At 41.3% G+C, this 18,782-nt stretch overlaps 1 protein-coding gene across 6 annotated transcripts in view; it reads left to right on the forward strand.

Annotated features, from left to right (window-relative positions):
• PSD3 (pleckstrin and Sec7 domain containing 3) overlaps positions 1–18,782 on the forward strand; it is a 577,886-nt gene that overhangs the window by 62,125 nt on the left and 496,979 nt on the right. For 2 of the 6 annotated variants that reach the window (XM_055334842.1, XM_055334845.1), the window contains exon 1: positions 15,715–15,957. The exons of 3 other annotated variants lie outside the window; for them this stretch is intronic. In XM_055334842.1, the coding sequence (XP_055190817.1) occupies positions 15,937–15,957 (21 nt within the window). In that variant the 5' untranslated portion in view covers positions 15,715–15,936. Of the gene's footprint in view, positions 1–15,714; positions 15,958–16,659; positions 16,680–18,782 lie in introns of those variants that run through there. One more of the 6 variants, XM_055334843.1, reaches the window with a different exon arrangement.

The following is an 18,782-nucleotide window of genomic DNA, read 5'->3' on the forward strand; positions in this document are numbered from 1 at the left end:
ACAGAGCATCAAAGGAAGGGAAATATTGAAGGCAAATTCATCCTTCTTCATACCCCTGGCTTGTTCTAACTCGAGGTGGATGATGGGGTGAGGTATCATCTAAAGAGGAGCCCAGGCCTGAGCATTTCAAGTACGGGCAATAAGATAGTCCATTTAGCCCATTTAAATGGACCTAGCCAGAAGTACATGGATCTGGTCTAAGCTAAGAAAGCTAAAGGTATTTTTGGTCTATCTGTGGTGAGATTTCCAACCCCAGCCACGTAATGCTACTACAGTCTAGTCTAGATGCAGTCCAACCCAACCCAGCCCAACAAGCTCTGAGTTCATCTAATCTGAATTTTCTGTTTCCTCATCTGTAAATTACCTTATCTATTAGAATTCAGAGAGCTGGTTAAAAGGCCTCTGGTAGGTCTTCCCACTTTTAAGTTCCAAGATAGTAGCTTACCCTTAAGATCTCTGTGGAGACTCAAGAGGTCACCGCAGGAGGCAGATAGGCAGTGGCAGCTCTAGAATTTTAACCTAGGACAGAATTGGGGCCAATCTATTAGAAGGGGAAGGCTGCAGGCTGTCATGGAGCTGCATCTTCTTGGCAAGTGGCTGTTTTTACCCTAATTGCATAAGCATTGGTAGTATTTAGGGGAGGTTAACAAGATTTGGGGGAATGTAAACCTCCCCCATAAACAACCACTTGTGCCATTTCTGGAAATAGTTCTGGGGGGATGTTGTAGTAATTCTTCCAGCTTTATACTCCTGGCAATCTCCATATCCTTTGTTCAGCTTTAGGAAACTAAAAGGCCCAGCAGTGGTATTTGAACACTATATTCACCATCAGAAGATATTCCTTTTTCATCAGGAAACTTTGGTTAAGATTTGGACAAGAGAAGTATAAAAGAGAAACTAATTTGTTTAAAAAAAGAAAAGAAATGAAAAGTTAAAAAAAAAAACTTCCTAATTCAACAATGAAATTATGACTGTTAATGAAAAAATGAACTGATCTATTCTGGCCATGAACACTTTACCATTTATGATGATAACACTAGCATCAATACTAAACACTGTGCACCTATTAATACCAGTTTTCATCTTCATAGTGTTTCACCAATAACTAATTAATTAAACAAACCTATTTTAATTAGTTGCCATGGTAGCAAATAAAGATACACAGAAATAGTTGCCTCCATCAAATCTGTTCTTAGCTCCTGAAACATAATTCAGTATGGGCAATAAATCATCATTACGTAGCACTATAATATGTTTAGAATGGCAATTATGTTATAATGTTACTAATGAAAAGATTCGCAAGTACACATAAGTACATGCAACAGCAGATATTTATAAAGATAATTTTTTGTTACACAAAAATTTTTTCTGTTACTGAATTGGATAGCTAAAAATGAAAATTTCATCTATAATTATTACTCTGTATCTTATCTATTATGTTTCTTCCTGGGTACCCATCCTGAGAAGAGGGTCATCAGAATTACAGAGGCTGAAAAAAAATCTGCTGTTAAATTAACAGTGAAGAGAAGAGTTAAGGGGAAGGGTGGGAAGATGACCCAGTCACCATCTTCAAGTGTCTGAAGGGTTATTGGAGGGAAAGACAAATTGGACTGATGATTTGTCCTCTAGGATCCAGACCAAGGTGCACGGTGGAAACTCTGGGGAAAATATGGTCTAAGACATCATGGCATTATGGTTATGGCAAACACTCTGGAGTCAGATGGGGCCTAAATCCAGACTCTGTCCCTTCCATAAGTCAGGCTACCTACTCTAAGCCACAGACCTGCTGCTCGGGGTCATGTGGGGATTAAATTAAAGCACTGAGAATGCACTCAGGCCTATGCCTTGTATACAGTGAAGAGTGCATGAGTGTCAGCACTTCATTAGTGGAAGGTTGTTAAAAAAGGAATGGGTTGCTTTGTGAGGCAATGACTTACTTCTCTGTCACCAGAAGTAATGTCACCTGTTAAAAATATTGTAGAAGGGCTTTCCACTTGAGGGTGAGATTGAAATAGGTGATTCCTGGGTCCATATGATTTTTTGGAAAGGGAAGGTGGAAAGATTTCTTTTATCTTTCAGCCTTTTCTACACTGGATTCTTTCTATAATGTAATGCTTGGGAGACTGACTACGTTGGTGACATGGTATTATTGGTTAAATGATACTAATTATATGGAGCAAACTTTTCTCTTTCAGACTTTTGCTCTGAAATAGCCATAATTCTGGGGGAAAAATCCACTTGTTTTAACAATCTAGTCTCTACTAGGTTTTCCTCTGAGACCCCTTAGGTCATTTTAAGTGGAGATTTTTTTTCCAACTGGTTTCCCTAAGTCTGTGGCTCACTGTATTTAAAATTACAAATTACTTCCCTTAACATCCAGAATGTTTGATGTCACAATCACATTTCCCTAAATATTTATATCAACCTCTACCTTGTCGTTTGAGTCTTCTGTCAGTGAGCAAGCAGGGAACTGATCTAGGTTTTAAACAGTAGGAGCTTCTTTCCCATCCTTTTTCCCATTTTTCTTTCCTTCTTTCTAAACAATACTGCATGGTGACAACTCTGGTCTAGTTGCACAGAGCTGCTGAAATCCACAACATTCGGGGCTTGTTTGTGGGACATGATGTTGGGTTGGTCCCAGCCACTCCTGAGACTGCTACTCCTAGGAGTGTGGCTGTTACTATGACAAAAGGGAGCAGTGAACAGACTAAGAGCCTTCAAGAGAGGCTGAGACGGAGCCAAGGGCACAGGAAATGAGAAAGTGAATCCTGGAGAGGTAACTAAGGCAAGGGTAAAAGGCTCAATATAAACAGTACAGGAAGAGAATGGAAACAGAAGAAAAAGAAGAGCACAAAGCAGAGAAAGAAAGGAGGTTTAAAATCTGTTCTTTTACCTTCAAGCCTACATCTACACAGATCCTTCAAATGCAGCAAAAATTATTCTTCAGAGAAAATAAAAATTAAAGTTTGAAGGCCAAAATAGATAGTAAGAGAAAAAAATGTCCTTTTACAGATAGCCATTGTAGAATTAATCATTTACTAGAAGCACTATTACTGCGTAGGCAATATAAACTAGTCTATCCAGTATGGGCACTTTCCTTAGTAAACCACAGATGAGAAAAAAATTAAAGGAGAAAATCTCATATTCAAGAATAACTAAAAAGTCATTTTTCGGAACAAAATGGATTTGAAGATAAATCCCTCTTGTTCGGTGCGTGTGTGTGAGACATCTATGTGGCATTTTTACCAAATGACAAATTTTAGAGCATTAAAATAGCCCTCCTTTTTGATGTTTATAGTTTCAGAATTTATGTAGCTAAAATGTGGGCTTATTCAACTTATATTCAGAACAAAATGAGAGGCAAGTTCTACACTCTGACATTATGTTGAATATCCATCAACTACAAAACTACTAACACTTTCTTTGAAAATATTTTCCTACCTGAAAAAATTCCACAGCAAATTTATAACTTAAATTATAAAATAAGTCAACTTGGCTTTCAATTTGTCCCTAAATATTATATTTAACATGTAACACAACAGATGATAAACTATCACTCATATGGGTTGTGTGTGTGTGTGTGTGTGTGTGTTTTGGGGGTAGTGTCAGATGATAAAATGTTGGGGGTAGTGTAAGATGATAAAATGTTGATTTTTAAAACATAGAAATTGCTCCACAAATCTTAATGTCTTTTCTATAAGGTAAAAGAATTTTTATTTGTAATTCATTTGACAAATGAAGATGGTAATTGGAATAAAATGATCAGGATACATGACTCATTGGCTTCAGGTTGGCATCCTCCATTGGTCCCCTCCTTCCAAGTGTCCAGTGGCCTGAGAATCCCATTCCAAGTTGTGGGGAGTGGCAATAGGGACTCCCCTCAAAAAGTGATCATTTCTCTAAAATAGAGTAGATCATTGGATATATCCAATTATTAAATTTTTTTAATAATAAATTTATTTTTATTGGTGTTCAATTTGCCAACATACAGAATAACACCCAGTGCTCATCCCGTCAAGTGCCCCCCTCAGTGCCCGTCACCCAGTCACCCCCACCCTTTGCCCTCCTCCCCTTCCACCACCCCTAGTTCGTTTCCCAGAGTTAGGAGTCTTCATGTTCTGTCTCCCTTTCTGATATTTCCTACCCATTTCTTCTCCCTTCCCTTCTATTCCCTTTCACTATTATTTATATTCCCCAAATGAATGAGAACATATAATGTTTGTCCTTCTCCGATTGACTTATTTCACTCAGCATAATACCCTCCAGTTCTATCCATGTCGAAGCAAATGGTGGGTATTTGTCGTTTCTAATGGCTGAGTAATATTCCATTGTATACATAAACCACATCTTCTTTATCCATTCATCTTTCGATGGACACCGAGGCTCCTTCCACAGTTTGGTTATTGTAGACATTGCTGCTATAAACATTGGGGTGCAGGTGTCCCAGCGTTTCATCGCATCTGTATCTTTGGGGTAAATCCCCAGCCGTGCAATTGCTGGGTCGTAGGGCAGGTCTATTTTTAACTCTTTGAGGATCCTCCACACAGTTTTCCAGAGTGGTTGCACCATTTCACATTCCCACCAACAGTGTAAGAGGGTTCCCTTTTCTCCGCATCCTCTCCAACTTGCCATCAGGGAAATACAAATCAAAACCACAATGAGATACCACCTCACACCAGTGAGAATGGGGAAAATTAACAAGGCAGGAAACCAATTATTAAATTTTTATAGTAAAATGTTATGATGACTTGACTGGAACAATTGCCTTGCAACCTATCCCAAGAGTGCATAAGAGTTTCCTCATGTGTAAAATAAAGAAATTGAGTTAAATAATCTCTAATGTCCCTTTTAGTTCTGTCTACAAAGTTGATTGAATCCCTTACTCATGGTTTTATTTTTCTACCCCCATTTAGTTAACATGCAGAAACAAACCTGTCATCAGAATGTCACCCACTTTCTTCACAAGTAGCACTTATCTACACTATGATGAATCTAACATACTTGTTAATGAATTTTCATCCTAAGTCTCCTTATTGGAGAGCTTTTAGATCATTTGTTGAGAAGTGAGGGAATACCTTCACCTACATATGTGTTTAGTACTTTTTCAGATTATTCTTGACTTTATTGTGTCAAACAACAAAAAGCAGTTCAACAGGGTAGATAAAAGAATGAGTTTAAATTAGTCATATCACTACCCTGTTCCTCACTGTGATTTTATTCCTAGAAGTAGCATGGCAAATGTGACTAAACTGGTAACTGTTTTCAGAATACATGATTCTCATATCTTCCAACAACAGAATTCCCTTATAGCTTTCAAAGTAGTATGCTTATTATTTGGTACTTGATTATGTGTACTGGGGCTACGTATTAATCAATGTAAGTAATGTTCTTGCTTTAATAGAAAAACCCATAAATTTCAGTAGCTTAACACAATAGAAGTTTATTTCATGTACTTCACAGAATGTATGCTGGTGAATGTTCTGGTTGCTCTGGGCACTGGCAACTCCCTCATAAACACGTAAGAGAACAAGGAAGATTTTTGGGTGTCAAGCTTTGAAGTGGCATATACTACTTCTGTTGACATTTCATTGACCAGAACTAATAAAATGGCCCCATCTAGATACCTTTGGGCTAGGAAATAGAGTCTTCCTAACATGTGTAGGAGGAAATTAAAACAGGCTAGTAAACACAGGGGATTGTTTCTGCCATAGTTATTCCATAGCAAGGAGCCACATTTAGCAATGAGTTGAAGAAGAGGAGCCTGAAGGGAAAAGCAGCTTATCCAGGTACATTTCTTGGCCAGAGTTAGGATGATCCTCAGAGGCAGTAGCAATGATCATGTTGAATTTCTCCTGTTTGAGTAATTCAGAAATGAAAGAGTGGTAAAAGTTTAGAAATTAAGTTGATTTGGGGCTGGAGAGGATAAATGTTGAGTTGGGGAAAACTGTGTTATTCTGTAGTGTGTGTGTGTGTGTGTGTGTGTGTGTGTGTCTATGTGTATTGGGGGAGTATTTACAGAATCTGGAGATATTATTCTCTGTCAGATATTGGCTTCGTATTTTTGCCTGGATGCCCCACCTCTTAACCTTTCTACAGTCTACACTTGCTTATAATATGCCTTATTTTCTTCATCGTTGGCTTAAATTCAAGATCTCTCTAAGCTGTAGGGCACCTGGGTGGCTCAGTCAGTAAGTGTCTGCCTTCAGCACAGGTCATCTCAGGGTCCTGGGACTGAGCCCCACATTGGGCTCCCTGATCAGTGGAGAGTCTGCCTCTCCCTCTCCCCCACTCTCCTACTTGTGCTCTCTCTCAAATAACTAAAATCTTTAAATTTTTTAAATCTATTTATTCATGAGAGACACAGAGAGAGAGGCACAGACATAGAGGGAGAAGCAGGCTCCACGCAGGGAGCCCGATGCAGGACTCGATCCCAGGACTCCAGGATCACTCCCTGGGCTGAAGGCAAGGGCTAAACTGCTGAACCAACCAGGCATCCCAATAAATAAAATATTTAAAAAAAGATTTTTCTAAGCTGCAACCTTAAGAAGCTAGAAAAAGAAAAGCAAATTAAATCCAAAGTAAGAAGAAAAATGGACATAGAAACAATAAAAATAGAAATCAATAAAATAGGAAATAGAAAAACAATATAGACTATAAATGTAACAAAAAATTAATTCTTTGAGAAGATCAATAAAATTGACAGGCCTGTAGCTAAACTGGTAAGGAAAAAATAGACACAAATGACCAATATCAAGAATGAAAGTGAGAACATGACTAGAGATCATAGAGACATTAAAAGGATAATAAAAAAATGCTATGAAAAATGTTTTTGAATTAATTTTGACAGTGTAAATGAAATAGACAAGTTCTTTAGGAGCTCGCTTAAGAATTAGATAACCTGAAATAGATATCCATATATAGTTTATATGTTATTATTATTATTATTTTTTATAGACTCTGCACATTTTATTTTTTAATTTTTATTGATTTATGATAGTCACACACAGAGAGAGAGAGAGAGAGAGAGAGGCAGAGACACAGGCAGAGGGAGAAGCAGGCTCCATGCACTGGGAGCCCGACGTGGAATTCGATGCCGGGTCTCCAGGATCGCGCCCTGGGCCAAAGGCAGACGCTAAACCACTGCGCCACCCAGGGATCCCCAGTTTATATGTTATTATTACATTCAATTATATATACATATATATGTATATTTTTAAAAATTTAATTTGTAATTAAAAACCTTCTCCAAGAAAACTCCAAGTCCAAATGGCATTGCAGGTAAATTATAATTTCCAAACACTTCTGGAAGAACCAAAACTGAATCTACACTAACTCTTCTAGAGAGTAGGAGAGAAGAAAATATTTCCCAACTCTTTTATGAAGCCAGCATTACCATGATATTCAAATCAGAAAGATAGAAGAATGGAGATGTCAAACCAATATCCTTCATGAACATAACTGCAATGATAGTAAAAATAATTAGCAAGTTGAATTCAGCAACATATACAAGGTATAATTGTTATGAACTGAATTGTTATGAACTGAATGTCCCCTCAAAAAACCATATGTTGAAGCCCTAACCCCAATGTGACTGTATTTGGAGACAGGGACTTTATGGAGATAATTAAGGTTAAATGAGGTCCTAAGTGTTGGACCCTAATCCACTAAGACTGGTGTCCTTAAAAGAGAAAGAGACCCCAGGAGTGTGGACACACAGAGGAGAGACTATGTGAGGAATAGCAAGAAGGTGGCTGTCTAGAAGCCCAGAAGTGAGGTCTCTTTGGAAGCTAATCAAGCTGGCTCCTTAATCTTGGACTTCAGAACTGTGAAAATGTATATTTTGTTGTTTAAACCACAAAGACTGTAGTATTCTTTTATGGCTGCTTTAGCAGACTAATGCAATAATATATGGTGATCAAATTAGGTTTATCTCAAATGTAGGGTTGATTTAACATTTGAAAATCAGTCATTGTAATTCACCAAAATTACAGGATAAAAAAGAAAAATTATATGAGTATATCAATAGATGCCAAAAAAAAGAAAAAAGCATTTCACAAAATTCAGTACCCATTCATGATAGAAAAAGAAGAAAACATCCACATGCAGAAGAATGAAACTGGACCACTCTCTTGCACCATACACAAAGATAAACTCAAAATAGATGAAAGATCTAAATGTGAGACAAGATTCCATCAAAATCCCAGAGAAGAACTCAGGCAACACCCTTTTTGAACTTGGCCACAGTAACCAGAGAAGGACAAACAGTGTATGTTCTCATTCATTTGGGGAATATGAATAATAGCGAAAGGGAATATAAGGGAAGGGAGAAGAAATGTGTGAGAAATATCAGAAAGGGAGACAGAACATAAAGACTTCTAACTCTGGGAAATGAACTAGGGGTGGTGGAGGGGGTGGGGGGTGGGGGTGAATGGGTGACGGGCACTGAGGGGTACACTTGACGGGATGAGCACTGGGTGTTATTCTGTATGTTGGTAAATTGAACACCAATAAAAATTAATTTATAAAAAAAAAAGAAAAGAAAAGAAAAAGAAAAAGAAGAAAAACCTCTCAACAAACTGGGAATGGGAGGGAACTTTCTCAACCTGATGAAAATCATCTACCAGAAACTTGTAGCTAACATACCTATTAGGGAAAGACAAATGCCTTCCCCCCTAAGATCAGAAACTAAGCAAGAATTCTTACCAATTTGATTTAATATCATACTAAAGTTCCTGATCAGTATAATAAAGAAAGAAGTAAAATTATCTTCATTCACAAATGACATGATCAGCTATGTTAAACATTATAAGGAATTTATTTCAAAACTGTTAGAATAAGTCAGTTTAGGAAAGTCACAGGACACAAGATCAATACACAAAAATAAAATTTGTTTCTCTGTATTAGTAGCAGAATATTTGAAAGTATAATTAAGAAAATAATAACATTTACATATCATGAAAAATTATGTGACAATGGGTATAAACTTAAAATAATATGTGTAAATACTATACACTGAAAACTATATAACACTGATGAAAGAAATGAAAGGAATCCTAAGTAAATGGATATATATATATATATATATGTATATATATATATGACATGTTCATGTTTCAGAAGACTAAGTGCTGCTGAGATTTTCAATTCTCTCCAAATTGACCTATGGAGTCATTGCAATCCAAATCAAAATCCTAGAAGGCATTTTTAAAGAAATCAACAAGCTGACTTTCAAATTTATATGGAAATACAAAAGACTAGAGGAGGCAAAACAATTTTGAAAAGGAAGAACAAAGTTAAAAAACTTATATTACCCCATCTCAAGATAATTTTTTAAAGAATGACATTAGAATGACTGGATATCCATGTGAGAAGACATTTCACTTATACCATAATATAAAAATTAAGTCATAATGTAAGCATAAAATTCATTTATTTATTTGTCAGAGATGAAGAGAGAGAGAGCACGAGGGCGGGCCGGCAGTGGTGGCAGGCAGAAGGAGAAGCAGGCTCCACTGAGCAGGGAGCCCCATGTGTGACTCAGTCTCAGGACCCTGGGATCATGACCTGAGCCAAAAGGCAAACAACCAACAGAGCCACCTAGGCATCCCTAAACATAAGACTTAAAACCATAAAACTTCTAGAAGCAAACATAGGGGAAATCTTTGTGACATTATATTAGGCAAAGATTTCTTTGTACACTAAAAACACAAATCATAAGAGAAAAAAGAATTTTTAAGCAGATACCTTATGAAAGAAGACACAGAAATTGGAAATAAGCACATAAAAGGATGCTTAGTGCCAGTCATCATTAAGAAATGCTAGTCAGGGCAGCCCAGGTGGCTCAGCAGTTTAGTGCCGCCTTCAGCCCAGGGCCTGATCCTGGAGACCTGGGATCGAGTACCACGTCGGGCTCCCTGCATGGAGCCTGCTTCTCCCTCTGCCTGTGTCTCTGCCTCTCTCTCTCTCCGTCTGTCTCTTATGAATAAATAAATAAAATTAAAAAAAAAAGAAATGCTAGTCAAACTACTAACCACACACATGAAAAGCCAAAATTAAAAAATAGAAAAGGATAATACTAAATGTTGGCAACAGTGTAGAATACTGGACTCTCACACTTTGCAAATGGGAATGCAAAATAATATGGTCAATTTGGAAAAATATTTGGTATTCTAAAAAAATAGAGTTAAACATATATAAACCATAAAAGTAGCAATACCACATCTGGGTATTTATCCAATAAAGAACATGTATACACAATAAAACTTGAACATATATATGCATACTTTTTTTTTTTTTGTAAAAGCCTAAAACCGGACACAACTGTCCATCAACTGGTAGAGAAACAAATTATGTATCCATGCAATGGAACACTACTGAACAATATAGAGGAATAAACTATAGATCCATATAAGAACACGCATGAGAGGTACCTGGCTGGCTCAGGGGTAGAGCTTGCGACTCTTGATTCTTCCACACCAGCTGGGTATATTACAATTCAACTCAATTCTGACACTATCTACCTGGAGACAGCATCATATCCCATAGGTTAAGGGCTCAGTCATTAAGAGACTAATGGCAAGACCACCTCCTCTTCTTCAGAAACCACAAGTCCAGGTTGCCACCTGGGCTTCTGACCAACCTGCTATAGATTGGAGGTTCCCATAGCTCGCTCCTCAGGTTCAGGTAATTTGCTAGAGCAGTTCACATAACTCGGAGAAACAGTTTACTTACTAGATTATCAGTTTATTATTAGAGGATATAACTCAGTGACAGCCAGATGGAAGAGATGCAAAGGGAAAGTATGGGGAGTGGGCACAAAGCCTCCATGTCCTCTCTGAATCAGCCACTCTCCCAGAATCCAAGTATTTGCCAACCTATACTCTCTCCCAACCTGTGCTTTTTGTTTTTTATGGAGGCTTTTATTACACAGAAACGATTGATTAAACCATTAGTTCTGGGCATCAATTCAACCTTCAGCGCCTCTCCCCGTCCTAGAGGTCAGTGAGTTGGGACCCTATAGTCACATGGTTGGTTCTCCTGGCAACAAGCAACAAGTCCCATCTTCAGGTGAGGCCCAAAAGTTACCTCATTAACAAAACAAAAGACACTTTTGAAAAAAAGATTGTATTTTTTTATTTGAGAAGATCTAGAGAGAGAGCACAAGTGGGCAGAGGAGGAGCAGAGGAAGGAGAAGCAGACTTCTCATCTGCGGGGAGCATAATGTAGAGCTTGATCCTAGGATGCTGGGATCATGACCTGAGCCAAAGGCAGATGCTTAACCCACTGAGCCACCCAGGTGCCCCAAAACAAAAGACATTTTAATGCTCTAGTCACTTAGGAAATTCTGAGGGTTTCCTGTGCCAGGAATGAGGACAAAGATGAAATAAGTATTTCTTATAAATCATAATATCATAACACTTAAAATTGGTGAACTTTACTGTCTGTAAATTGTACCTTAATATAGCTGATATCAGAGGGAAAAGACCCTTTTTTCCAGGGTCCATGATGGGATTTATTTGAATCAACAGACCAAAATAGCTGGTCTCACAGATCTTAGAAGTGAAGTGACTCAAAAAGAGTCACTCTGTCAGAACTGAGCCTCAGGCATGTGTCACTTCTTGCAAGTAATTCAGCAGTTTTGTCTAGAATGAGAGTCTATAATGGGAAATAGAAAACTGGTAGATCTCTCTCCTTTCAGAAACATTTAAATTTACAGAAAATTTCAAATGTAAGACTTCATAATGCATGTATTCTGTGATGAGAGTTCTAGTCAAAGTTCTCTTACCTACTTTGTTGATAGTGCTTACCAACATTACTCTCTGCAGAGTCAATGAGATTCTTAAACTTGTTACTCCTTCCTAAAACAAGAAGAGAGAATTCTTTCATTCATTTATGCATTCAATGAACATCTGTTGAGCATCTCCTCTCTGAGAGGCAATATGCCCCGCTGGAGACAAAAAATAAATGAATGAATAAGGTGTGGTCTGTATCCTCTGGAAAGTGCTATATCTGCTTGGAGTTTGTTGGAGTCACAATTCAGAGCATTCAATGGGATTTGCCATTGTCACTAAAGACTTGCCAGAAAGACTGAGGATAATGAAAATAAAGAATATTTTTATTTTTTTATTTATTTTTTTTTAAATTTTGTTGACATTTGGTTTTATTTTTTTATTTTTTTTAATAAATTAATTTTTATTGGTGTTCAATTTACCAACATACAGAATAACACCCAGTGCTCATCCCGTCAAGTGTCCCCCTCCGTGCCCGTCACCCATTCACCCCCACCCCCCGCCCTCCTCCCCTTCCACCACCCCTAGTTCATTTCCCAGAGTTAGAAGTCTTTATGTTCTGTGTCCCTTTCTGATATCTCCCACACATTTCTTCTCCCTTCCCTTATATTCCCCTTCACTATTATTCATATTCCCCAAATGAATGAGAACATACACTGTTTGTCCTTCTCCGATTGACTTACTTCACTCAGCATAATACCCTCCGGTTCCATCCACGTTGAAGCAAATGGTGGGTATTTGTCGTTTCTAATGGCTGAGTAACATTCCATTGTATACATAAACCACATCTTCTTTATCCATTCATCTTTCGATGGGCACCGAGGCTCCTTCCACAGTTAGGCTATTGTGGACATGGCTGCTAGAAACATCGGGGTGCAGGTGTCCCGGCGTTTCATTGCATCTGAATCTTTGGGGTAAATCCCTAACAGTGCAATTGCTGGGTCGTAGGGCAGGTCTATTTTTAACTCTTTGAGGAACCTCCACACAGTTTTCCAGAGAACACAGGCAACACCCTTTTTGAACTTGGCCACAGTAACTTCTTGCAAGATACATCCACGAAAGCAAAAGAAACAAAAGCAAAAATGAACTATTGGGACTTCATCAAGATAAAGAATATTTTTAATCTAAAGTCCTTTAAATCACCAAATGCTGCAATTTTTCAAGTGGGAAGGCCAATCTTTCCCAGTCATAGAAAAGGAAATGAGGGCCTCCTAAAGATTAGAAATTCCCATCCCATGGTGAGACAGTGAGTGAGCTGAGACTCTTATCTGTTGCTTGACTCTTGTTCAGTATTCTGGAGGCCCCTGGGGTCATCTTCACTGTCTCCTCTCATTACAGACTGTAGAGCAGCCTGTTACTATGTTATGCTTTATTCTTGGAGAAATGGCTGGTTACTTTTACAATTCAAACACACACACATCACTGGTAATTTCCATAGGTCACTTCTACTCTGTAAAAAATATTATAAGTGAAATGCTTATTTCAGCAAAGAAATACTTTGTATGGATTCCCCCTTCAATACAAATACTGCTTTTGAAACAATTCCTTTTCATTTGTTGAACGATTCAGAAAAAAAGTGATTTGTCTTTTTTTTGGGGGGGGGATAGGGACTTTTTCCCAAATATTTTCTGCAATTATTCTGATGGTGAAGCATTTTCTGGTGAAGATAGGTGTGAAATGGAAAGGCAGCTGTAGCTATGTAAAGATTTGGTTTTTGTTTTTAATGGTTGAGTTGGTACACAGTATTGCACTAAAAAGCTTTATCTTCTCATAAAAATAAACTAGTGCAATCACATGGTATTCTTGGACCAAACTTTCATTTGTCATTTATTCAATGCCACCTATGTGTCAAACCCTGTGTGAGGCAGGAAGGTCAGGAGAACTTATGAAGATGGCAATGTTCTGTCTGCATTGTCTAAATATAGGAGTCACTAGCCACAGTTGAAATATGGCTAAAAACTGAATTTTAATTTAATTTTAATTCATTTAAATTAAATGGGTACATGTGGCTAGTAGTCACCAAATTGGACAGGATATGTATGAGGAATAAGTAATATGAAGCGTCTCAACATGGACAATGTGGTTGTGGTGTACTGGGCTAGATGCAGATAGAGGTAGGATTGTTTCCAGTGATGTCTGTCCACAAGGGTGCCCAATCTTTCAGAATCATCACCTTCAATGAATCGACAATGAAAGGGACTTATATAAAAGTCTATATCCATTGGTACAATGTATACTGTGCATACTTCAGTGTCCATGTAAATATTTATGTGCCCACATATTTATAGTGAGAAGATAAAATACTTGGACTCTTTCAAGCTAAGAAGTGTAAGAGGATGGTGAATAAAGCTCTGTCTTAGGTTCTATTGCAGTGTCAATGCAATAGATATCAAAGTGAATGTGAGGCAAACCTCTACCCCATATGCAGATTTTTAAGGAAATGGTCCTGAGACCCTCTTCCATAATATTGGGTCCTACACCCATATCAAATCTATAAAAAAAAGTGAGAGTATGAGAAGAGTGGGAGCCTAGCTCTCCTTCCCATCAGGAGGAGGTGGGAGGTGCTACTCTCTAATTTTAAGCCTAGTGAAAGGACTTCAAGGGGCCCCTTGTAGATATTTGAAATTGTTCCCTGTGCCTGGAAAATACTGAGGATGGTGGCCTAACCCAGGTCCCAAAAAGCTATTGGAGACTGCTGCTTCCCGGGAAACCCAGCGTAGGAGTCAGTTGAGCACGGTTTGAGGGCAGGGCCAGAGAGCTCCGGCGGCTGTGTGGTTGGGACTAGTCTGCACTTGCAGAATTAGTGAAGCCAGGGACAGCAGAGCGTTCCTGTGAACCAGATGTGGATTACGTGCAAGAGAGCTGGTCTCGGGTCAGCCCTCTTGGGGTGGATTCAAAAGGGTGCGCTAGAGGGAGACTGAGCGGGAACAGGAGATGTCCTCCGGGGGCCTCGCCCACCGCCTTCCCTACCGCACACTTCCAGCTAAGCGGAGATTATTAAATCTATTATTAATGCTAGGTCAAAACTTCTTTTTAGCCACTTCCCTTTATCTTGGTATCTTCTAGCGATAAGACTGTCCTCGTGACATAAAGGTGTAACACAAACGCACGCTAAGCACCGTGCAGCTGGCCACGTGGACGTCCACCTCCGGGCTGACTTGGCGGGAGCTGAGCCCTGGGCTTGCGCTCGACCCGACACCTCCCTTCCCCTTCCCCTTCCCCAGACGGGGGCGCCTTTCCAGGCCCCGCCTGTGCCGCACGCGCCGCGGGACTTTGGCGCTCGGATTGAACGCGCAGCCCGTCAGGGAGCGGGCCTGCAGCACGCTCGGTGTGCACGGTCGCAGGCGAGCCGGCCTGCGGCGGGGGTGGGTGCGCGCGGCTCTCCCCGGGGACCCTCCTGGGGGTGGGCCTGCGGCTCGGCCCCGGCCCCGGCCCCGACCCCGACCCCGACCCGAGGCGCCTCCCCGGGGCACCCCCGCCGCCGCGGCCCCGGGGAGCGCAGGCGCGCGGTTCCCCCTCCCGGATCCCTCCCCGCCCTTCCAGGGAGGAAACATCCCGGAAAGCGCCTCTCACTTTCCTCAGGGTGGGAAAACTGCCGGCAAGGACACAAAGCAGCAGGCAGGCTCCCCGCCCGTGGGAGGCCGCCCTGAGGGCGCGCGCGCCGGACCCCGCGTGGGCTCCGGGCCCGGGGGGCCGCCCCTTCCCCCTCCCGCTCCCGGGGCGCCGCCCCTTCCCCCTCCCCCTCCCCCAGCTGCCCCTCCCCCTTCCCCCGGGCGCCGCCTCTTCCCCCTCCCACCCCCGGGGGCTGCCCCTCCCCTCCCCCTCCCCCTCCCCCGGGGCGCCGCCCCTCCTACCCCCAGGAAGTCGCCCCTTCCCGCCCCCGCCCCCGCCCCGGCCCCCGCCCCCGCCGGCGCTCGGACGTCTCCGGGGGCCTCGGGGGCGCGCGGGCGGACGGACGGCCTCGGCCTGGGCATCCTCCGCCAGGGTGCGCACCGCCGCCACCGCCGCCACCGCCGCCCGGCCGTCCCGGGAGCGCAACAAAGAGCGCGCCGCCCGCCGGCCCGACGCTCCCCGAGGCTCCCCGAGGCTCCCCGAGGCTCCCCGAGGCTCCCCGGCCCGGACCCGGCGGCGGCGCGGGCGATGGAAGATGGAAGGCGGCCGCGCGGCGGTGAGACCCCGGAGCGGCGGGCAGGGGCGCGTGCGGGCGCGGGGCTCGCGGTCGGTCCGGGCGGGACCCCTTCGCGTGGTGGCGCCCGGCCGCGGTGCCCGGCCGCGGTGCGTGTGCGGGTGTCGGGGTCCGCTCGCTGTTCCCCGGCCCGTTCTTTGTGTGCGGAGCCCAGAAGGGCTAACTTTGTGGGGTGAGGTGCGGGCGCTTCGAGAACCTGACTTGGACGCAGAGCCCGAGCCGCTCGCGCTCCTTAGTGATCGGGGCCGGGACGGCGCCGGTTTCACTCCGTCCAGGTCAGCTCCGGTAATCTGGGCTATCACGTTTCTCTGTCGGAAAGAAAAACAGCAAAAATCCGCAAAACAAATTTGCCTCGAGCGAGCCAACAGGGGAAGATTATTTGGTTTAATATTCTCAGGAGCTTTTAAGGACGTTTCATTCTGTCTTACATGCATTCAACTTTTATCTGCTGTTTTCAGCTGTGAACTCTAGCAAATGATGTTCCGAGATTTAAAAAAAAAAAAAAAAAAGAATCCAGGTTAGCACTTAGAGAACGTGGGTTTAGAACGGTGTCGTTGACTTCAATGATGAATATTGTTTTCCCGTTGCCCTCGAGGTGAAAGGACGTTAAACACCCAGAACGCAGAAGATGTAAAAGGCATTAGGATTTCGTCTTATAGGAACTGTTTTTGCTTGACGGCGGGATGCAGGATTTCCACTCCAGGGTAACTCTTCAGTGCGTCCAGGTGTTGGTGTGGGGCAAAGGCAGATCACCAAGTGGGATTCTGAGAATAAATGCTTCAGTTCATTAACTATAATTGAATATATATATATATATATATATATATATATATATATATATATATATATATATATAAAGGATTTTGCAGAGCCCAATAGCCAGGTAAGTAAGACAGAATTTCTGCCGTCAAGGAGCTGCTTTCTAGTAAGACAGACTTCTGCAGAGGTTATGATAGAGGAACCCAGAGGAAGGAGAGCTTCTGACCTAAGGCTTGGAAGTCTTTGGAAAGGAGCTTGCAGTTGAGCAGGAGCTTGTAGTGAGGAGGGTTTGGCTGGCTTTTTGTGTGTGGCGGAAAGGATGTTCCCTGCTGAAGGAAGAGAAGTGCACGTTCTGTTCTATAACAAGAAATGCTTTACTGTTCTTTCTTAGAGTATTTACAAATCGAGATTTTTTTTTCTCTAAAAGTCATTAAATTCCTCTTCACTAAACAATGCAATATGCTCAACAGAACCAGCAAAACAATACGGAATAAATTAACACCTTCCCAACCAATTTTTAGTGCCCTGATGCATGTGCTTCTAATAACTTTCTTATATCCATTCACAGATCGTATCACAAATGTCTGATTTGTCTTGTCAGATATTTCGTTAACGTATGTTTTTTTTTATACTAAAAGGAGCAGAGTGGTACCCTGGAAAGCACTTGGGTGGGACACTTTGTCACTGAACGAGTTATCGCTGTTGTCTTGGGCAAATCATTTAATCTCTAGCTAAAGTTTCTTCTTTTGTAGGTTGAGGGGATTGGGTAGGTGCTTTCTGAGAGCTGTCTAGCACTAGCATTTTATGCTAACATGCTTTAACATGTATATGCATCACTTAGTGATGGACTTTTTTTTAAGATTTTGAGAGAGAGAGAGAGAGAGAGAGAGAGAAAGAGAGGTGGGGGAGGGAATGAGCAGTGGGAATGGGCAGAGGGAGAAGCCGACTCCCTGCTGAGCAGGGAGCCTGATGTGGTGCTTGATCCTGGGACCTGGAGATCCTGACCTGAGCCAAGACAGATGCTTAACAGACTGTCTCTCAATTTGTATGCTTGTGAACAGATCATCACTCTTACCCTGGCCATTGAATGTGGAAGAGCCATTAAAGCTGAAAAGCTAAAATAACCTTATTTTAAGGTGAAATTTCACAGTTGAATGTTATTTTTAAAAAATGCAAGCATAAGCTTGACTTGCAAAACTCAATTTGTGTTGGCTTTAAAAAAAGTTTTGTTGACACTCTTCATTTGTGAACAAAGAATAATACTTTGTACATTGTACTTAGAGAAGTTCAATTTTGCTTTTAATTGAATAGTAGCAGTTGAAAAATGAAATACCTTGGAAATCCTTTTAGGTTAGCAAATCTTGGGAATTTGGAAATAAAATAAAATAAAACAAAATCAGTTAATTGAAAAAGGAAAATTCAGAGATACTTTCCATAAATGGCTCTATTCACTTTTTAAAAACTTGGTATTTGTGTATTTGTTTGCTAATCCTGATGGAAAATATGAATGGGATTTTGTCTTACCTTACATTTGAAAAAAAATATGTCCAAGTCATTACCACTTTTAGAGGTGATTTTTTTTCCCTTTAGAAATTCTGGAGTCTTCTGTCCTGCCTTATTCATAAACCAACATGTCATTGTGATAATGGGTTAAGTTCAGTCAATTTTTTTTTTTTAGATTTTATTTATTCATGGACACAGAGAGAGAGGGAGAGGCAGAGACACAGGCAGAGGGAGAAGCAGGCTCCATGCAGGGAGCCCGATGCAGGACTCGATCCCAGGACCCCAGGATCACACCTTGGACTGAAGGCAGGCACTAAACCACTGAGCCACGCAGGCATCTCAAGTTCAATCATGGTTAAGCTGAGGCAAAAACTACGTGAACATTAAAATATGTATGTGCTTTGGCTTCAGATTGGTTTGTTCGATGTTTACCTGCAGTATGTTGTCATGTGGCAGTTATGAAAGGAGTGTTTCTTTGGGCTTGGGTTGGATTAGGAGGTGAGTAATGGATGGTGATCCTTTCCAATATTCAGAAATGAATTCGG

This window comes from Nyctereutes procyonoides, unplaced genomic scaffold (genome assembly GCF_905146905.1).
Source record: "Nyctereutes procyonoides isolate TBG_1078 unplaced genomic scaffold, NYPRO_anot_genome, whole genome shotgun sequence".
NCBI classification, from domain to species: Eukaryota; Metazoa; Chordata; class Mammalia; order Carnivora; family Canidae; genus Nyctereutes; species Nyctereutes procyonoides.